This window comes from Theropithecus gelada, chromosome 1, assembly GCF_003255815.1.
Source record: "Theropithecus gelada isolate Dixy chromosome 1, Tgel_1.0, whole genome shotgun sequence".
NCBI lineage: Eukaryota > Metazoa > Chordata > Mammalia > Primates > Cercopithecidae > Theropithecus > Theropithecus gelada.
Window position 1 is genome coordinate 165,132,428 of NC_037668.1, and position 22,870 is coordinate 165,155,297.

Here is a 22,870-nt window from a genome sequence, read left to right on the forward strand (position 1 = left end):
ATGAGTACAGACAATGATGAAAGCCAAGGAACCCTGGTTCTGGTTCTAGAATGTACCTGACATTATTTTGTTCAACCCCATCAGTTCCCACATGACGAAATAGAATCAAAGAAGTTTAACTGATTTGACTGGGCCTCCTGACGCTTGTTCTGTGACCTGAAAGTGCCAGCCAGTCACCTTCCTCTTCCCCACCTCCACTGTAAAATCAGTTTGCCAAATTATATTGATCCTCAACCTCAAAATGTCTGTCACAGCAATGGCCTTGTTTCTGCCCCTGATGCCAGTCAGGTTGCTCATTACTTCACACTTGTCCCAGTACCTTCTCTGACCTCCCTGCCTGCGTCTCTTTCCCCATCCCTCTCTTTCTCATAACCATGCACAACTGTCTAGTCATCTTCCTCAAAGCCTAGCTTTTACCTTGAATGCAAACCTAGGGTACAAAGGCCTGGATTCAAATCCCAATTTACCATTCTGTCACTGAACAGATGCAGCCATTGAGGTTAAACACAAAAACAGGTGAGGTGAGACCACAGAGGTTTAAAAGCTCAGCTCGCGTCACTGAACGGGACAGAGGCATCAACATACAGCATTGGGCCAAACTAGCAACCTGGATAAGTCAAAATTAGTACTGAGAGACTTGTGAGTTATGAAACCCAGCAGTCTTATCTTTGTTCTGAGCACAGTCGGTGGTGGGGAGAAAGAGGGCCACATGGAGAGGGTGGGCGGGATGGTGGGGAGAAAGGGAATCCCCACATCCGCTGCCTACTGCACTTCTCAATGAAAACTTCTCCCCTCCCTAGAAATAGAAGCAGAAATGAAACTTTAGCCAGAGCCAAGAGTTATAGCAGGGCAGGAAGACCAGAATTAGGAGAAAACTCTATCTATGAATATGAAAAACAGCCTGCCCTCTTTACAACTCCAAGGCATTGAGTAGAGACAGCAAGGGAGCTTAGCTCAGAGGAGCCAGGACCAGGCAGCCTGCATTCAGGTGCACACCTACCACCCCAGAAAAGCAAGACCTCTGTCCTCAATGTGCCATTCTAATTACTCCACGCTACGTACCTTTAAAACAAAGGGAGAATGGAGTTTACTGTGTCCTGAATTAGGAAGCTAAGTTTACAGATGAATCTGTGATGAAGAAGTATCAGTTGCTACATTCTAGGAATGGACCAGATTACTAAAGATTTAAAGAGTTTAGGGAAATGGGCAGAAAGGAGGCTAATGAAATTCAGTCCCACAAAGCTGGAAGGTCATGCATCAAAGAAGCATCCATGATACATTTAAATGGAGCCCTAATAGGTAGAATTGCAGAAAATAATGAGGAAAGAGCCCTAGGGCTAGATAATAATATCATCAAAGGTCTAGTTGCAAATAGGGGATTTCCTTGTAGAGCAAAGCAATAGTTCCTCTCTGTAAAAGGTTTCTCACATCTCATTTAGAATCCTGGGTGCAATCCTGGGCTTGCAGCTACCCAGAAACTGAGAATTGTTAAAAAGGGAACAAAAGAGAAAAAAGGAAACGTTGGTCTGGGACTCAGGAACATGCTATAATGTTTTTTAAAGGCATTTTTTTAACCTCTTCTCGAGCTGAGTACAAAAAAATATCATTCCTTAAACTGTGGTTCAGGGGTCACGAGTATCAAATAGGGGTCCCCATAATTATTTTATTTATCTATCTATCTATTTATTAATTTATTTACAGACGGGATCATGCTCTGTTGCCCAGGCTAGAGTGCAGTGGTGTGATCATATCTCACTGCAGCCTCCACCTCCTGGCCTCAAGCGATCCTTCTGCCTCAGCCTCCCAAAGTCTTGGGGATTGCAGGCTTGAGCTACTGTGCCCAGTCCACACAATTCTTTTTATGCATTTGTCCTCACCCTTTTGCTGACTTGGCACTTTTCACTGGCATATATTTTTGAGATAAGACTTCTAAATTACAGGGAGAGAGTGGGGGTTTTAAGTTGAGAGAAAGGAAATGGAATAATTTTGAAGTTAGCATTAATTTCAGCACAGTCAGGTACATAAAAAATCAGGTTATTGTAGAACCATCAGTTCAGGGTAAGCTCCAACTTCAGGAAATCCAAAAAGCTTTAAACCACAGCCCTTTGCCAGCAGAGATCAACAGAAGACCTGATAGATGAACAGAAAGGCCATGAAGTTTGTGGCCAGAGAGACATCAGGAGATGTGGGAATTCCAGCCGTTTTCATCCAGTTAGAATGCAGTTCTCTTATGATATTTAATACATTTTGAATCCACATCCTAAGACCCTGCTATCTCTTTCCTGTATGCAATGAGAGAAAGGGGGAGAGAGAGAGACCCCTTAGACCTGTGCCATCCAATATTGTGGCTATCAGGTACTTAAAATGTGGCTGGTCTTGTAAATGCTGTTAAGTGTAAAAATTTAACTGAATGCCTGAAACACTGTAAAATATCTGATTTTTTTTTTTTTTTTTTTCCGACACAGAGTCTTGCTCTGTTGCCCAGGCTGGAGTGCAGTGGTGCTATCTCGGCCCACTGCAACCTCTACCTCCTGGGTTCAAGCAATTCTCCTGCCTCAGCCTCCTGAGTAGCTGGGATTACAGATGCCCGGCTAGTTTTTGTATTTTTAGCAGAGATGGGGTTTCACCATGTTGACCAGGCTGGTCTCGAACTTGTGACCTCGTGATCCTCCCTCCTTGGCCTCCCAAAGTGCTAGGATTACTAGGGCATGAGCCACTGTGCCTGGCCATGAACATTTTTTTATGTTGATTATGTATTGAAATGATAATATTTCTGATGTATTGGGTTAAATAAAATATATTATTAAAAGCAGCCAGATACAGTGTCACACTCCGGTAACCTCAGCACTTTAGGAGGCCAAGTTAGGAGGACTGCTGAAGCCCAGGAGTTCGAGACTAGCCTGGGCAACACAGGGAGACCCACATCTCTACAAAAAAATAAATTAATTGATTAATTAAATAAAATAAATTGTCCCTTCTCTTTTTACTTTTCTTAAAGTGGATACTAGAGGGTTTAAAATTCACATATAGCTCACACTATCTTGCACAGTCCTGCTTTAGACTTTCAAACAGTGGAATAAATTCCAGGACAGCAGTTTGCATTGCCCTTGTTAAATTTCTGGGATAAGGGAGAAAACTGATAAAACGAGAGTTTGTTTTCATTTTCTTAGGAATATAATCTCAAATGGCCCAGGCCCAATTGCTGTCAGTTAGAGTGGATGTTTGGGTTTAAGGAATGCTTGTAGTACAGAAACTTATTAATAATATTTAAAGAACTACAGCTGGGAGAAATACAGGACACAGTGAATGGGCTCATTCTTTAGCATAATTTCATGTGAATTAAATGAAACCCATAAAGTCCACATAAACCTACACCATGGCTTGCGAAAACACTGTTTATCACAGAAGACAGAAAAATGCCATCATTTATTCATCTTTGTATCCTAGAGGAAACTGAGAAAATGTTAGTCCAAATAGAACACTCAACTCTCTGTTGTACCCCAGACTGTTGTATCTGGAAAAAAAAAAAAAGGCAGAACTCTTTCTGATGGTAGATTTTTTTTTTCCCCTGAGTGAATCAGAGAACAGCCTGTGGTCTAAACCAAAAAAAAAAAAAAAAAAAGAGCCTTATGTAAACGGGTAACGACATGTGGATGGGTGTGGAATTATTCATGAAGCTACAAGACTGAAGAAAAACTCCCCTCTCTCCCCTCTAGAAAGACTGAGATGATGTATAATTCTTGCATTCCAGGTGGCTTCTTACTTGACAGTTGCCCTTTTATATCCACGAACATGAGAAGCAATTACTTGACACAATCTTTTTTATGCTGTTTTTAAAATTAGGACATTGATTTATGTGAATACACAAACTAAAAACTGATTATAAAAACAACTAAACGTCTCATTCTAGGCAATTCTAGGCAGCCTAGACACTGCTAGTATTGACATGTACCACTGAAAAGAAATGAGAGTATGAACTATTTTGGGGTTATTATAGACAGCTGAGTGATTTGTACGTACTCAACACTCTTATTGAGATCGTCTAATACCTCTTTGTAAATTTGTTGAAAGGTAAGTGACTTGAAGCTTTTCATTCTCCACTTTAGGAAAACACCTACAATTCTACTTGGAAGAATCAGCTACATTTTCAACAGGATGTCAGAATGACCTTGGGCTATGTTGGCAAAGCACAATGGGAAGAAGACAACTGACTGAAGGTCAAACTAGGCCTTAAAAAAATTGCTCTTCCTAAGTGAAACTTTATGTAAGACCCAAGCTTCCTTTATGTAAAAATAGGATACCCACTAGGCTTTGGGGCTGACATTGGTTGTTAAATCTTGCTAATCTTCCCTGGAATGAAACCAGCGGGACTCAAAGAGAAAAAGAGTCTATAATATTTTCTAATCCCTGAGTTCTTTTCTTTATATATTAAAAAGGATTACTAGGCTAGGTGTGGTGGCTCATGCCTATAATCCCAGCACTTTGGGAGGCCAAGGGGGCGGATCACCTGAATTCGAGACCAGCCTAACCAACATGGAGAAACCCTGTCTCTACTAAAAATACAAAATTAGCCGGGTGTGGTGGTGCATGCCTGTAATCCCAGCTACTCAGGAGGCTGAGGCAGGAGAATTGCTTGAACCCAGGAGGCGGAGGTGGCGGTGAGCCAAGATCGGATCGCGCTATTGCACTCCAGCCTGGGCAACAAAAGTGAAACTCTGTCTCAAAAATATTATAATAATAATAATAATAAAAGGGATTACTAGCATAATTGTTCTTTTAAAATCACTGGCAGTATTGCTGAATGTATTTAGATAGTTTCACCAAGTGACAACAACTGAATTCATAGATTCATCAACCAGACCTGATACAAAAAAAGTGTAAGCATTTTATAGCGGATACTTGCAAGACTCTTCGTCTAACATGTATTAGAAATTAGAAGGAGGCCAGGCACAGGGGCCCGGTAATCCCAAAGCTTTGGGAAGCCAAGGCAGGTGGATCGCTTGAGCCCAGGAGTTAGAGACCAGCCTGGACAACATGGTGAAATCCCGTCACCACACACAAAAAAGCAAAAATTAACTGGGCGTGGTGGCATGCATCTGTAGTCCCAGCTACTCAGGAGGTTGAGGTAGGGGGATCACCTGAGCCTAGGGAAGTCGAGGCTGCTCTGAGCCATGGTCATGACACTGCCCTCTAGCCTAGAAAACAGAGTGAGACCCTGTCTCAAAAAAAAAAAAAAAAGAAAGAAAGAAAGAAGAAGAAAATTAGAAGGGAAAATAAAATGTGACAGATTTTAAAATACCTTTAGGTTCACGCAGTTTGTTTAACTCTTGTCCTTATTATAAAGCCATAGACATTTGAGATCCAGAAAGAATCTTTGTAAAAACAATTGTACAGGGTAGTGGTTCAGAGCACAGGCAATGGTGCTCAATTTCCTAAGTTCTGAACCTAACTCTGTGACCCGATAGTTGTATAATGTCAGGCAAGCTATTTAACTCCTTGGAAACCCACTTTCCCTCATGTGAAAACAGCAATAATCATAATACCTACCTTATAAGGTTATGGAGTTAAATTAGGTTATTTCTCTTGCACAAAGAAATGACTCAATCCTTGCTGGTTATAATGATTTAATCCAGTACTTTCGTTTCACAAGCGAGGGATCTGCAGTAAGGAGACTTATCTCTGGTCTCACCATTAGGTTGAGACAGATCCTCAGCTAGAATCCAAAGTGCTCTTATCACTTTTCCATAGCTTTTGCTTTGTCCTTTGCATTTTAAAATTATTAATTTCCTATTGCACCTTTTCGTTATAGACCCCAAGTGCAACTAGATACAAACACCAGGAAAATACATACCACATTTTAATAATTTAAAAATTGTGAAATTGGCTAAATTGTAATAGATTTCATCTTAAGAGAGCATTAATTAGCATGAGTTAATCATTTTTCTTTAAATCTTACATAATCTAGAAAGCTTCAAATGTGCCAGCTTTACTGCGACTCTTTCCACGTTTTCTTTCTGTTTGTCTCCCTCTGGTGGGTTAAAAAATACTTGCTTTTTATTAGGTTGGTGCAAAAGTAAATGCGGGTTTTGCCACTAATGGCAAAAATGCCCTTGATAGTTGCCCTTTTATATCCACAAACATGAGAAGCAATTACTTGACATAATCCTTTTTATGCTGTTTTTTAAATTAGATGATTGATATATGTGAATACACAAACTAAAAACGATTAGAAAAACAACTACATTTTTGTGGATATAACTAATGTATATGGATATAGAATGGCAAAAATGCCATTAATGGCAAAACCAGCAATTACTTTTGCACAAACCTAGTATTTTCAGAAGTACCGTATGGGTTATTTGGGATAGGTTTTACTCTTTAAGAGTTCATCTGTTGTCTCCTGGTTCACGATGCAGAAGCTCTAGAAGACTGCCTTGCTTAATGGGAATCTTTGCAGAAGCTCCAATTCAGGCAGGGTAGAAACAGACCCAGGACACCTGTTCCCTAAACCCACATGAGCACCAGGAAGCACATGTGAAGGTGCATATGGTATATTCAGAGAACTACAGTTGCTTGAAGTGACTGAGAAGAAAGTACAAGAAATTAGGGGGTAAAGGCTGAGAGGCAGGAGACCAAACAGAAAGGGAAGCAGGGGCCAGGTCATGGGGCCTTTCAAGTTATGTTTGAATTTTATTTTGTAGACAGGTAATGAAGGTTGCATTAGTTAGAATTAGGCTGCAAAAAGAGAAAACTCAATTAAGTGGTTTTTTAAAACAGCAGATGTTGGCCAGATGCAGTGGATCACACCTGTAATCCCAACACTTTGGGAGGCCAAGGCGGGCAGATCACTTGAGGCCAGGAGTTTGAGACCAGCCTAGCCATCATGGTGAAACTCTACTAAAAATACGAAATTAGCCAGGCGTGGTGATGCGTGTCTGTAATCCCAGCTACTTGGGAGGCCGAGGCACGAGAACTGCGTGAACCCGGGTGGCGGAGGCTGCAGTGAGTTGAGATCGTGCCACTGCACTCCAGCCTGGGTAACAGAGCGAGACCCTGTCTCAAAATAAGTAAAATAAATAAATAAAAAACAAGTGTTTATTTTTGTCTTATGAAAAGAAGTCAGGAAGTAGTAAGTCCAGGGTTTTAAAGCAAGCTCCCTGTCATCAAGGATCCCGGCTCTTTCCAATTCCTCCCTTCCGAGGGTGTGGCCTTTATCATCATATATATTTATCTAGTTGGACATTTACACTGGCAAGTGAAATTCATTTTTTTCCCAGAAAATAAACTAACCCATTTCTATCCCCAAACCAGTTCTGCCCCTTTGTTTTCTGGCTCCTCATTGTACTAGAAGAAAGAACAATGATATGAGAGTGAGAGGAAGTTGTGGGGAACTGGAGCTTAGGAGAGTATCTTGGAAAACAATAGAGGAGAGTTTTAAATGATGTAGAGAAGTAACATGAAGTCTGAAGCTTAGTTTTCATTAGAGCTAGCAGTGAGGTTACTGGTGACCTTGGAGAGGGTGTGTCTGCACTTTTTTGTAGAGCAGAACCCTGTTTCATGTTGAAGCTCACTGACTAGAATCACACCTTTCTTGCCTCTCACTATAATGATAATGATGGAATCGAATCGTTGGGGAAGAAGTTAGCTGCCAGTGAACTGAGGAATGAAGGGAAGGAAAAAAAAGTGGCTAGAGAAAGTAAGAGTCAGCCTTCAAGAAACCCTAATGAAGAGGCAGTGGCCTGTCCTCATTCCTAACGTGCTCTTGACCCAATGTTCCTTGGGGTTAGCATCCAATATAAAAGAGCTGTGCACACCTCAGTTGTGTTCATGGAAAAAGTCGCAAACTCTCTTACTGATTTGTACCTTGTTTTTTTTTTTGTTTGTTTGTTTTTTTGTTTGTTTTTTTGAGACAGAGTATCCGTCTGTCACCCAGGCTGGAGTGGTATAATCTCGACTCACTGCAACTTTTGCCTCCTGGAATCAAGCGATTCTCCTGCCTCAGCCTCCCGCGTAGCTGGGATTACAGACAGGTGCCAAATATAATTTTTATATTTTTAGTGTAGACGGGGTTTTGCCATGTTGCCCAGGCTGGTCTTCAACTCTTGACCTCAAGTGATCCACCCGCCTTGGCCTCCCAAAGTGCTGGGATTACAGGCACGAGCCACTACACCCACCTATACCTTCTGCTTCAGCTGCGTTCCCGTGGTTACAGGGGTCGGGCTTATTTGGGGCGCTGGTGGCCTCTACTTTCCCCTTGGTTTAATGACAGTTTTAACTGCTCAGCACTTTCCTTAGAACACAGTCTACTGTGTTTTTCCTTCTGGCTGCTACCACGTCCAACTTCCCAGGCTAACAGCTCTGACCAAGCTTCTCTTGCGTGAATCCAAAGGGCATCACATCCCTTCTTGACCTGGTGTACTCTCTCTAAGGGGAACCTGAACATGAAGCAAGATAGATATGGCAGGAGCTGGGGAGCAGGAAGGGGGTGTCTTTTCTTATTTTTTTCAGATAACAGAGATGCTGAAAATGGAGGGAAAGTAGGGGATATTTGATGTAGGGAAGTCCCTGGAAGATAGGGGAGATGAATCCAGGACACAGGTGTAGAACTGGCCCTACTAAAAAAGGGCTTAAGTGAAGGTAAGTTTGAAGCAAAGGTGAATAAGATAGGAAACTAAGAAAAAAATATATTTTCAGTAGAGTTATCTTAGGTGACTGAAGATTCAATTGGTTCTGATTTAATTCACACTTATGTAGTCTTTATGTTTCATACAATATACTTGGATGGAACATAAGGAGATTATCATACACGTTATCTATTTTCATATACATTATCTATTTTAATTTTCACAAATACATATAACTATATCTAGTCAAAATGTATCAACTTAGATTTACATACAGTAATATGTCACATTTTATTTGTTTTTATTTTTTGAGACAAAGTCTTACTCTGTCACCCAGGCTGGAGTGTAGCAGTGCAACAAGGCTCACCGCAGCCTCAACCTCCCTGGTTCAAGTGATCCTTCCACTTCAGCATCCCAATTAGCTTGGACTATAGGCGTGCACCACCATGCCCAGCTAATTTTTTGATTTTTGGTAGAGACAGGGTCTCCCTATGTTACCCAGGATGGTCTTGAACTCCTGGGCTCAATCCATCCTTCTGCCCTGGCCTCCCAAAGTACTGATATTACAGGCATGAACCACCATGGCTAGCCCCATATGTCACATTTTAAAAGGTGTTTCACATATATTATGAAAATTTATTTTTCTAACAATCACTGCTGTATAGCTGGCATGCTAGCCACTGACTCAGAGGAACTAAGCCTTGAAATGAACTAAGGAACTAAGGAGCTAAGCCTTGAACTAAACCTTGAAATGAATTGAGAAGCCTTGAAATGAATTGAGAAGCGTCAGGTTGCCTGCCCTAGGAACCTCTTGCTGGCCAGATCTTCATTTTCTAGGTTCCTTTTTCTTGTCTTCCTTCAAAGAGCATATAAGATCTGAATTTCTAAAAAAATTTAAATTGGAGCAAAATAGAGATAAGGACTGCTCTCTCTTAGAGACGGTGTTTCATTGTTCTCTCCCGGTTTTTTGTTGTTGTTGTTGTTGTTGTTGTTGTTGTTGAGACGGAGTTTCGCTCTTTTTGCCCAGGCTGGAGCGCAATGGCGCGATCTCGGCTCACCACAACCTCCGCCTCCCGGGTTCAAGCGAATCTCCTGCCTCAGCCTTCCGAGTAGCTGGGATTACAGGCATGCGCCACTATGCCAGGCTAATTTTGTATTTTTAGTAGAGATGGGGTTTCTCCATGTTGGTCAGGCTGGTCTTGAACTCCCGACCTCAGGTGATCCACCTGCCTTGACCTCCCAAAATGCTGGGATTACAGGCATGAGCCACTGTGCCCGGCCTCTCTCCTGGTTTTTAATAGAGTACAGGGAGACCATTAAAAAAGGACTCACTATTTCATCTTGTTGGTTATTTCTAGGGATTAAATCATAATCCTCATCCTTCATAAAATAAAATATGTCATTATCATTATAACAGGGAGCCCATAAAATGCACAATCCCAGTTCCTCAGCACCAGCTTGAACAGGGCTTTTCAGTGCCTTGGAGAGTTACATTAGGATACAAAATTTAGTAGCTAACATTTGTTGAGCATTAATCCTGTGCTGGGTTCCCTGCTAAGCACTTTGCATACATTATCTAATTTAATCCTCATTTCGAGTCTTCAGGGTAGGTAGTATTATCTTCTGCAGTTTCCAGATGAGAGATTTGAGTCACCCAGAGGTTAAGTGACTTTCTCTGCTAGTCAGCTGCCAAAAGGATTTGTAGAGAGAAGCGCCATCTCTGTGTAATAAATAACAGATCAAAATCCCTCTTGTGTAAACTGGAGGTGGTTCACAGATGACCCTTGATTCTATGGAGTATTAATCCTGTGGTTAGAATTAAATTGGGAGCATCTAAGAGAAAAAGAATAAGAAGAGGGAAGTGGCCGGGTACGGTGTCTCACACCTATAATCCCGGTACTTTGGGAGGCCAAGGCGGGCAGATCACCTTAGGTTAGGAGTTCCAGACCAGCCTGGCCAATATGGCGAAACACTGTCTCTACAACCAGGCATGGTGGCAGGTGCCTGTAATTCCAGCTACATGGGATGCCGAGGCAGAAGAATCACTTGAACCAGGAGGCAGAGGTTGCAATGAGCCAAGATCGCACCACTGCACTTCAGCCTGGGTGACACAGTAAGACTCCGTCTCAAAAAAAAAAAAAAGAAGAGGGAAGTGTGGTTAGTGTTAGATGATGGTCCTAGGAAGGCTCCATGCCAGGCACTGGAAGGCAAGGGTGAGACAGACAAGGTCCTGCTTCATCCTGGGTTCACAGTCTGGTGGGGCAGATTATGATTTAGTCTATAGGCCAGGCATTGTCTGGTCCTATTTATATTTAATTCATAATTCTAATTGTAATGGACACTTCATAGTTGTAACAATTTATTAGGTTTTCCTCATTTTTATTCATTTAAACCCTTCTTTCATGGTTGTGTAGTTCAATTTTTTTTTTTGCCAGTTTGGAGCCAATATAGATAGACAATATTCCTACATACTTTTTGGTTTCTACTAAAATATTTTCTTTTTCTTTTTTTTTTGAGACAGAGTCTCGTTCTGTCGCCCAGGCTGGAGTGCAGTGGCGCAATCTCAGCTCACTGCAAGCTCTGCCTCCTGGGTTCATGCCATTCTCCTACCTCAGCCTCCCGAGTAGCTGGGACTACAGGCGCCTGCCACCACACCCGGCTGATTTTTGTATTTTTAGTAGAGACGTGGTTTCACTGTGTTAGCCAGGATGGGTCTCAATCTCCTGACCTTGTGATCCGCCCACCTTGGCCTCCCAAAGTTCTGAGATTACAGTCGTGAGCCACCACGCCTGGCCTAAAAAATTTTCTTAGAATACGTTTCTGTAGTACATTTACTAGGTCAAAGGGTATGAATATCTTTATGATTCTCCCAATATATTAACACATTGCTTCCTAAAAGGGGTTGTTATTTACTCAGCGAATATTTATCGAGCATCTACTATATATCAGGACTTATACTAAGCACTAGGGATACATTACAAACAGACATGGTCCCTGTCCTCAAAGAAGCATACCAATTTATGTCACTAGAAATGTATACTTTAGACTGGGTACGGTGGCTCACGCCTGTAATCTCAGGTCTTTGGAAGGCTGAAGCGGGTGGATCCTTTGAGCCCAGGAGTTCTAGACCAGCCTGAGCAACATGGCAAAAACCCTTTCTCTACAAAAAATAAAAAAAAAAATTAGCCGGGGTGGCGCGTGCCTGTAATCCCAGCTACTTGGTAGGCTGAGGCTGAGGCTGAGGCGGGAAGATCACTTGAGGCCAGGCTGTTGAGGCTGCAGTGGCCTGAGATCACGACACTGCACTCCAGCCTAAGTGACAGAGTGAGATTCTGTTTTTTTTTTTTTAAAAAAAAAAGAGAGAAAAGAAAAGAAATGTATACTTTTAAATTTTGGTGCAAATCATCAGCACCAAAATTATAACTTTTAAAAGCTTGTAGCTAATTCTTTTTTAAAGTTACACTTAATGGTCAGGTGTTTGCATTTTATTTTTATATAAATTATTTTTGTATGTATGTGAATTCTTTTTTCTTTCTTTCTTTTTTTTTTTTTTTTTTTTTGAGACAGTCTTGCTGTGTTGCCCAGGCTGGAGTGCAATGGTGTGATCTCGGCTTACTGCAACCTCTGCCTCTGGGGTTCAAGCGATTCTCTTGCCTCAGTCTCCCAAGTAGCTTGAATTACAGGCAGGTGCCACCACACCTAGCTAATTTTTGTATTTTTAGTGAAGATGGGTTTTCGCCATGTTGGCCAGGCTGGTCTTGAACTCCTGACCTCAGGTGATCCACCCGCTTCAGCATCCCAAAGTGCTGAGATTACAAGTGTGAGCCACCCCACCCGGCCGTTAATTCTTTTTTGTGTGAAATACCTTTGCCCATTTTCATAGTCCATTTTTAAAAATTCTGTTTATGAGCCTAGTTTCCTTTTAAAATTGAAAAAGGTCTTTTTATCTTCTGTCATGTTTAATATATATTTCCAGTTACCTTACATTTTAATTATTTTGAATTATACATATGTTTAAATTTTTATGTATTTGAGTTTGTCTTTGACGTATCTTGCTTTGTTTCTAAATTGAACGATCATTTTCCCATACATGGGATACTTTTTTTTTTTTTTTTGAGACGGAGTTTCGCTCTTGTCCCCCAGGTTGGAATGCAATGGTGCGATCTTGGCTCACTGCAACCTCCACCACCCCCGCCTCCCACCACCCCCCCCCCCCGGGTTCATGCAATTCTCGTGCCGCAGCCTTCCAAGTAACTGGGATTACAGGTGCCCGCCACTTCCTGGCTAATTTTTGTATTTTTAGGAGACACGGGATTTCACCATGTTGGCCAGGCTGGTTTTAAACTCCTGACTGCAAGTGATCTGGCCACCTTGGCCTCCCAAAGTGCTAAGATTACAGGCGTGAGCCACCGCACCTGGCCCTGATAAATATTGTATTCTATTTTCTGATAGTTTCCTTATACCTTAATTTTCATTGGATTTTAGAATGATTTTTAGAGTAAGTTTTAGAATGACTACTTTATCATCTGCTTGGTTTGTCTATATAATTGGAGCTACTTATGGTCTCTATCTCAGTGAATACTTCTCCAATATCTCTGTACTTTTTGCCTGTTTGAAAAACATTGTTGCTTTACGATATCTATTTATCTAGTCTTTCTCATTTATCTGGTTATTTTTCAGAATGCATTTGTAATTTTTTTTCAGATTTCAAAATCTTACGGGGGCCTGGGCGGCGCAGTGGGTCACCCTGGCAGATTACAAGGTCAGGAATTTGAGACCAGCCTGGCCAATATGGTGAAACCCCATCTCTACTAAAAATACAAAAATTAGCCGGGTGTGGTGGCACGTGCCTGTAATCCCAGCTACTTGGGAGGCTGAGGCAAGCAAAAGTTCAATTGCTTGAACCCGGGAGGCGGAGGTTGCAGGGGCCACTGCACTCCAGCCTGGGCAACACAGCGAGACTCCGTCTCAAAAAAAACAAAAACAAAAACGGGAACTTTTACTGAAACGGAGTTATACTGTATGGCGGCAAGAACCTTCGAGTTCTAGTTATGCCACTGCTAATTGTCTGATCTTTCACAAGTTTAACTCTAAACCTCAGTTCCTCGTCTGTAAACTAGGGATAACAATATTTATCTCACAAGATTTTCAGGACTGATTGTTTAAAAATTCATATAAGACATTTAGCATATTTCCTACTTGAACGCCTGGCGTAGGAAACACTGGAAAATTTAATTATTATGATTAACATGGGGCAAATATCCATTTACAGTGTGAAGACTTCGATATAATGGCTTCTTTTAGATTAAAGATCGACAAGAGTGTCACTGTCGTGCTTTTCGTTTAACACCCACTTCAACGAGGTGCCCGCTGCGCCCGCGACCGCCGCCCCTTCCACCGGTCGGATTTAAAGGGGACCAAGCTCCACGCTTTAGCAGAACCCGAGGAGCGGCGGGAGCGTCGCCTGGGAGATGAGGGTAGGGCGAGTCTAGCATTCAGGGACGGCTACTGGAGCCCAACCACCGGCACTTCCGGGGGGCGGGAGGAAACGAAGGCACGGCACCCGACGCAACGCCCAGCAGCCAATCAGAAGGCGGGGCGCCCATTCAAATTGCGGCCTTCTGGGGAGCCGGCGCTGGAGGTGGTGAGTGGCGTGGGGACTGTCTTGAGGGGGGTCCCCAAGGTGTCGGACTCTGCGGAGGGGTGAAGTTTCGGCACTGGGGAGGGCGTGCGGACGCTTTCCGTGCAGGCGACCGCTGCGCTGCGTGCGGGTGGTCTTAGCTCCGTTCCCCCATTCAATTCCTCACAATTCCAGGTTGGCGGCAAAGGGGTCCCCGAACGAAGGGCGCAGGAGAGCGCCCTTCTCTCTGTCTTCGTCTTCGCCCTTCTCTTCGTCTCTGCTGGGACCGAGAAGGCGGACTTCATGGCCGCTGGGCCCGCGGGCTTCTCCCCGAGTCGGTTGGTATTAAGAGGTAATTCTTAGTCATAGCCCCTAGTAATGACTAGCAGAGAAAGAACAGAATCACCGGATGTTTTGGTTTGGATTCCTTGTAATCCTTCCAGTGCTCTTTAAAATCTGATGGCGAAACTCCTCAAACAGAAACCGTATTGATTTGTTCAAATCGCAAATGGTTTTTAGTTGCAAGAGAATTTACAGAATCTTTTATTTTTGCCCTTAAATTCATTTCATAACAGGAGAATTTTGTATTTGAGTTGAAACGTTGATAGGAGATGCTTATAACCTGACGAATTTTTTTTGGTAACGACTGTTATTTATGTAAACATTTAAAAGCCTCATTTAAAAATTATCTTCCATTAATTTGTTCCTCGATAGCAATAATCTTTGCAATAGTTTGAACCAGTGTCATTTTACAGGTTAGAACCCGGCATGCAAATTTAAAGTCTTGTTTACATCCTTGTAAGGAGTTGGATACTAAATTGACTAAAAGCCAGGTCTCTTAGCTGTCACTGCTGTTCCCTTTCTTTAAAACGTTAATACCTGATAGATATTGTTGCTGTATATTTACATACACCTCTGTATAATTTGTCTTACTGCTAAAGGGCGGGTTGTCTGTTTATCTAATCTTGCATGGTTTTTCTCAACACAATTAATTTACAGTTCTTATTGTACTTACTGCCTGTGGTACTTGGGAATAATCTGCCTCCTGACACCAATCAATTTAATCTTCTCTGTAGGCATTCCTGTATTCAACATACATGGGCTGGGTGCGGTGGCACACACCTGTAATCCCAGCACTTTGGGAGGCCGAGGTGGGTGGATCACAAGGTCAAGAAATCGAGACCATCCTGGCCAACAAAAATTAGCTGGGCGTGGTGGTGGGCGCCTGTATAGTCCCAGCTTCTTGGGAGGCTGAGGCAGGAGAATTGCTTGAATACGGGAGGTGGAGGTTGCAGCAAGGCAAGGTCCCACCACTGCACTCCAGCCTGGCGACAGAGCAAGACTCCGTCCAAAAATATATATATATTTTTTTATACAAATAAAATAAACCTTCTTATGGAACATTGGTGGAAAAAAAAATACTTTGTAGCAGGTATTTATAAAAATACTTTGCTCTACACTCTGATTTAGGTGCTAGGGTCCTTTAGTCCTTCCCACTCCCCAAGCTGGCAGTACTTGAAAATCTATGTTGACATGCACTTTTTACATCTCCTAAGTCACTTGACACATTTGGCCTGATATTTGGCTTATCAGTATATTTATTCTAGACTAAAGAAATGGGAATTGTATTCTTGTCTTTGAAGTCTACACAATCTATCAGAGGGCCTGGCACTAGTGGAAAGTTAGTCAATATTTGTTGAATAATGATGGTAAGTTCTCTGAGAGACTTGCCTGAAGTTGCTTGGAAGCAGTATCTGAGCTGCAGATTGTGATCTATTGTAATATATGCCTCTGGGAATTTACTTACACAATGGGATGTTCTCTATATATTTTTGAAGCTTGTTTGTAGTCTATGTAATCTAAATCTTTTTTTTTTCTTTCAGTTTAGCAGATATTTTCAGAAACGGATACATAAGGAATGGCTGGAAATCAAATGAATGTCCAAAGAAGAGCTTAGGGTCTTATTCTTTTTTAAAATAACTGTCATTATTCTTTTTTAAAATAACTGCCAAAATGTCATTACAGAGTACTCATAATAGAAATAACCGCGGCAATATTCTTGATATTCCTTCTTCCCAAAATAGTTCATCACTGAATGCCCTCACCCACAGTAGCCGACTTAAGCTGCATTTGAAGTCAGATATGTCAGAATGTGAAAATTATGATCCATTATTGAGATCTGCAGGTAAAGTCAGAGACATAAATAGCACTTACGTTATTTCTGCCAGTGAAAAAACAGCAGACATGCCCCTTACCCCTAATCCTATAGGTAAATTGACACTTCAGAGAAGAACTACAAGGAACAAAGAATCATCTTTGCTTGGTAGGGATTTGGAAGACACAACTGAAAAAACAGCAGAAACACATCTTACATTACAACGTCGTGCTAAAACAGATTCTGAAGAAAAGTGGAAAACAGCTGAAACAGATTCTGTCAAAATGACACTGAATGTGGGAGGTGAAACAGAAAATAATGGTGTTTCTAAGGAAAGTAGAACAAATGTAAAGATTGTAAATAATGCTAAAAACTCTTTTGTTGCCTCTTGTGTACCTTTAGATAAAGATCCACAAGTCATTGAAATGATGGCTGATAAGAAATACAAAGAAATATTTTCTACCCCCAGTAGAGCAAATGAAAATATTGCACTTAAGTACTCAAGTAATAGAGCACCCATTGCTTCCCTGAGTCAGACTGAAGTTGTTAGATCAGGACACTTGACAACAAAACCTACTCAGAGCAAGTTGGATATCAAAGTGTCGGGAACAGGAAACTTGCATCATAGAACTATTGGGAAGGAAATTGCAAAAACTTCAAATAAATTTGGGAGCTTAGAAAAAAGAACACCTACAAAATGTACAACAGAACACAAATTGACACCGAAGTGTGGTCTGCCTCAGCTTAAGAGCCCAGCTCCATCAATACTGAAGAATAGAATGTCTAACCTTCAAGTTAAACAAAGACCAAAAAGTTCCTTTCTTGCGAATCAACAGGAAAGGTCAGCAGAAAATACAATCCTTCCTGAAGAAGAAACTGTAGTTCAGAACACCTCTGCAGGAAAAGACCCCTTAAAAGTAGAGAATAGTCAAGTGACAGTGGCAGTACGCGTAAGGCCTTTCACTAAGAGGTATGTGACGCCTTTTAAAATCTAAAGCCAAGCAGTTACATGTAACGTACCTTTAATTCCTCTCTGCCTTTGGAAGGTCTGTATTCATGCATCTTCAAACTTGAAACTTGTTGGCAATATTTTTATATAGAGAGAACTTTTAGGTCTAGTTGTAGTGTGTTGATAATTTTTGATGACTGACTATAAAATTAAAAAATTGAATCACCATATTTTGTATGTTGAAGTTTCTCTAGATATATTGTTTTTAAAAAGTCTGAATAAGCCACTTAGGTCTCTAACGAAATCTGCTTTCAGATCTGCAATATATGCTGGAATGTTATACCTATCCCTTAAAAAGAGCCATAACAGGCCAGGTGTGGTGGGTCACACCTGTAATCCCAGTGCTTTGGGAGGCCGAGGCAGACAGATCACTTGAGGCCAGGGGTTTGAGACCAGCCTGGCCAATATGGTGATACCCTGTCTCTACTAAAAATAGAAAAATTAGCCAGGTGTGGTGGTGCACACCTGTAATCCCAGCTACTCGGGAGGCTGAGGCAGGAGAATCACTTGAACCTGGGAGGCAGAGGCTGCACTGAGCTGAGATCAGGCCACTGCACTCCAGCCTGGGTGACAGAACGAGACTCTGTCTGTCTCAAAAAAACAAAAAAAAACCAAAAAGAAAACCATAACAAACTACTGGTTCCCTAAAGAGGTCCTTTCAAAACCCTTTCCAGAGTAGTGATTACCATCATCATCGTCTCCGATTACTATATAGTAGTTATAAATGCAGTGATGCATTAGATTTGATTTTGATGGCAAAAAATCTCTCTCTAAAAGTGGTTGTGGGTGGGAAAGACACAGATTAAAGATAAGGTTGGAAAAGATGGACATGAGAAAATGTGAATGTGACAAAATATAATTGTTTTAAAATATTTTGATGTAGTTGTTTAAAATATTTTAAGGGACAGTGAAAAACTTCACAGGATTAATAGTGTTTAACTTGAAGCTGTGTATCTAAGCAAGTTAGAAGAGGATATGGTGACCACTGCATTGGGGCAGGAACCTCCAGTTTGAACCTAAGGGGTCAAGTAGTTAAAGGCAAGTTATACAGTACTGTAGAAACTTTTTTGTGCAAATGGGTTAGTATTAAGAGGGAGAACTGAGGGTGAGTTGGTTTGAGAGAATTGGAATGCCTAACAGAGCCTCAAGAACCATGATAGGAAGAGAAACAATAGAAAGAGCTGGTAGGGACAAAACGCAAGATGGATGACTATACTGAACTTATTAAGGAACCAAATGCCTGATTCCAAACTCATCAGACAAGACTTGAAAGCAGGGCCAGGGTAGAGTACTTGTCAAATTGATGAGACAGGGGTTTTTTCCAGAATAAATTCTGATTTAAAGCAGTCACAGAGTCAGGCGTGGAGGGGGGAGGGAGTGGATATCTGGAGCCAGACAAGGAGTGATGATGTTTTTCTGTAGATCTAAAGTAAGTGAAAGATTTCCACCTAAGTCTCAAAGGGAAAAAGGGTATACATGAAGATTCATGATTTTAAGGGAGAGAATCTAGAGGAAGGAGGAGAGATCTTTAGTAGCCAAGAGAGACTTATGATTCAAACTTACAGTCAACTGAGTTTGTTAAAATTATATTTGTATTTTATGCCAGCTTTATTTAGATTGGTACCCCCCAACTTTGTATAATAAAGATGTTTCTAGATTTGAACGAAGAGTATAGGTAGATTATAGTAGGTGGGATGGGGAAAGGTGTAGTTCAAGAGAAAAAAAAAAAGAGGAAAAAAATCTTGTAAAAGTAGGATAGGTTTTCTGGAGAAATCTGGAATTTTCCCTTTGGGGGCACTGAAGCCACAGGAAATATATTTTGGAAACCCACTAAAATTGTTTGCTCATCTGCATTTTCCACATAAAACTAAAGGATTATCTTGCCTTGGAAGATTGTTTAAATAGTTTTGAGGTATTTATTATGTTCTGTGAGAATAATACCCATGACAATTTTAGTTACTTGATTTTTTTCTTTGTGCTTCTTTCAAGAGAGAAGATTGAAAAAGCATCCCAGGTGGTCTTCATGAGTGGGAAAGAAATAACTGTGGAACATCCTGACATGAAACAAGTTTATAGTTTTATTTATGATGTTTCATTCTGGTCTTTTGATGAATGTCATCCTCACTATGCTAGCCAGACAACTGTCTATGAGAAGCTAGCAGCACCACTCCTAGAAAGAGCCTTTGAAGGCTTCAATACCTGTCTTTTTGCTTATGGTCAGACTGGCTCTGGAAAATCATATACGTAAGTTGTATTGGAATGCAATTATCCAAGTGTTTAAATATACTTTTGTGAGAAGTGGCATGGGGGTGATAGAAAGAATATAGTTTTGAAACCACACAGATCTTGGCCCAAATCTCATCCATTTTATATACTAGTTCTGCAAACTTGGGCAATTTACTTAGCCTCTGGGCTTCAGTTTACACATTTACCTTGATACAGTTCATCTTGTAATTATCACTGGCCCCATTTTACTATACTTTATATATTTTATGTAAACTGAGGCCCAGAGAGGTTATCTTATAAGTATTTTGGCGAGAATTAAAAGTAAGACGTCTAAGCTAGATGTGGTGGCACACACCTGTAGTCTCAGCTACTTGGGAAGCTGAGGTAGGAGGATTGCTTAAGCTCAGGAGTTCGAGTCCAGCCTGGGCAACTTAGTCGCCATCTCTTAAAAAGAAAGGAGTAGGGGGACATCTGATAAATGGTAGCTATGATAATGATACCTGTCCTAGAAGGAAATACTCAGCATTTCAACAGTAGCTAACATTTGAGTTCTTACTATATTCCAGGCGCTGTGCTAAAGACTTTGCTTATATTCTCTCACAGCAATTCTCTGAATTAGACAGTTTTATTATTCCCATTTTACTGTAGAGGAAATTTAAGTTTAGTGAGGTTAAGTATCTTGGAGTCACGATTTGGACTCAGGCAGATTTGACTCCAGAGTCCACATTCTTAATTATGAGATTCCATGAACTTGCTTCCTACTCCCTTCCCTGCCTATTTCCCCAAAAAGAATAAAAAAAAAAAATGAATTAGTTTTATTTCCTCCTTATTCATAATATATTTTTCAGGATGATGGGATTTAGTGAAGAACCAGGAATAATTCCAAGATTTTGTGAAGATCTTTTTTCTCAAGTAGCCAGAAAACAAACCCAAGAGGTATGTTCTTATAGTACCTGCAAGCTTCTTATCAGAGTAGAAAATAGTCAAATTAAGTTGAAATCAGTCATGGCCACTAAGGAAATACTTAATGCAAGATCAGTTCTAATTTATAGATCACTATTCTTTGGAACAGTGGTATGGAGAGGGAGGGTGGAAATTCTAAATTCAGAATCAATTTCACCTGGTGGGCAGTGATAGCGAAGTTGTCTCTTCTGTCTTCTCTCGTTTTTGCTTTACTTTTGTGTATACGTAGAGGCTCACAAATGTGGTAGCTATGTGCTATTATACATGTCTTTGTAGTCAGATAGGTGCACAGACTTAACTAAGGACAGCAGGCATAAACTTTTGGACAATGTGAATCAGAAAGAGTAGTGAAATTGGGATTTGAACCCAGAGTTGACTTCAAAAGCCACACTTTTTCCACTGTATTATATCTGAATAGGTTGTACTGGCTTCCTATTTCACTTATTCATTTATACATTCAGCTAGCTTTTACCGAGCATTCTGCTGTTGCTAGGCAGCTTGTTAGATCAATTTTTTTTTTTTCCTCAAATTTACTTGGTCATAAGAATTACTGGGGATTCTTGGCAGGGACATATATGTGCATGTGTATGTGTGTATGTGCACACTTGCTAAAAATCTCTTCTGGGCGTTCTGAGTCAGCTGGTCTGGTGTAGAGTTTTGGATTTTACAATTTTCATGCTTTTCCTCCAGTATTTTTTATGATAAGGGAAATTGGGAAAATTGTGCTCGATTAGGGGTCTGGAGTTAAAAGACCCAGTTCCTGTATTCAAAGGAGTGTAGTGGGAGAAATAAGTCAGTTAACAGCCAAGTACAATCAATTAAATGCTAAGCAAACTAAAGTAGATGCTCTAATAGAACATGTAAGTGAAAACATACAAGGTTGGAGGGAGACATTCTCTTAGAAGAAGGAGCAGCTGAGCCTTTTTTTGAAGGCTACATAGCATTATTAGCTTGGTGAAGAAGGGGAGAAGGACATTCCAGGAAGAGGGAGCAGCATGTACCATGCATGTACTATGCTTTGCTTTCAAAGCAAAAAAGTAGGGAGACTTTGGGAATCTATAAATTGTTTACTTTGCTTTGAGCATGGAATTTGAGGGTGGAGAGTGAAAAGAGAAGAAACTAGAGGGTGGGTGTGGTGGCTCACTCCTATAATCCCAGTACTTTGGGAGGCCGAAGCGGGCAGATCACCTGAGGTCAGGAGTTCGAGACCAGTCTGGCCAACATGGTGAAATCTGTCTCTACTAAAAATACAAAAATTAGCCAGGTGTGGTGGCACATGCCTGTAATCCCAGCTACTTGGGAGGCTGAGGCAGGAGAATTGCTTGAACCCGGGAGATGGAGGTTGTAGTGAGCCGAGATTGCGCCACTGCACTTCAGCCTGGGCTACAGAGCATGACTCCGTCTCAAAAAAAAAGAATAAACTAGCCAGGCAAGCAGAACTTGACTCATGAAGGACTATCTTAGTAAGTATAACTGGTAAGACTTGCTGATTATTGGAAATGGAGGATGAGGGAGAGAGAATTCAATGTTGGACAACCAGATTAGATATCGATGTCATTTTTTGAGATCACAAGAGGAAAAGTAGATTTCAGTAATGATGAGTCTGTCTGCTCTGTAGATATACTGCCTGTCCTCTGTCTTCTTCTACCCTCAACCTCTCATTCCCAGTAATTAAATTGAAAATAAGAGGAATATGGGGATCAATAGAAACCTGGTGGTCTTGAGACTATGAGAGGAAATATGATTCAAGTCCAAGTTTAGTGGGCATAAGGGAGTGAGAAAGCTGTGGGCCTGTAGGGTAGAGTCCTCTATTGGCTGTTCACATTTTAGAAGGATAGTAATTTGAAGGTAAAGCCAGGGAGAGAGAGATAAGTGAAGCTGAAGCAAAGTTGAGGCAAAGGTCTTTGGAATTATTTCAAAGGATGGGAGGCTCAGATTTTTGCATCAAATGACTATGTCATTGGATGGCATAGTGTAATGAATGCTTAAGAGCATGGTCAGCCAGGCATGGTGGCTCACGCCTGTAATCCCAGCGCTTTGGGGGGCCGAGGCAGGCGGATCACTTGAGGTCGGGAGTTTGAGACCAGCCTGGCCAACATGGTGAAACCCTGTCTCTACTAAAAATACAAAAATTAGCTGGGTGTGGTGGCGGTCGCCTGTAATCTTAGCTATTCGGGAGGCTGAGGCAGGAGAATCGCTTGAACCCTGGAGGCAGAGATTGCAGTGAGCTGAGATCATGCCACTGTACTCCAGCCTGGGTGACAGAGCGAGAT

At 41.3% G+C, this 22,870-nt stretch overlaps 1 protein-coding gene across 2 annotated transcripts in view; it reads left to right on the forward strand.

Annotated features, from left to right (window-relative positions):
* The first annotated feature begins 16,164 nt into the window (after nt 1-16,164).
* KIF14 (kinesin family member 14) overlaps nt 16,165-22,870 on the forward strand; it is a 64,545-nt gene continuing 57,839 nt past the window's right edge. Inside the window, exons 1-3 of one of the 2 annotated variants that reach the window (XM_025392609.1) lie at nt 16,165-17,369; nt 19,398-19,652; nt 20,483-20,570. In XM_025392609.1, the coding sequence (XP_025248394.1) occupies nt 16,258-17,369; nt 19,398-19,652; nt 20,483-20,570 (1,455 nt within the window). In that variant the 5' untranslated portion in view covers nt 16,165-16,257. The remainder of the gene's footprint in view (nt 17,370-19,397; nt 19,653-20,482; nt 20,571-22,870) is intronic. The other variant, XM_025392610.1, reaches the window with a different exon arrangement.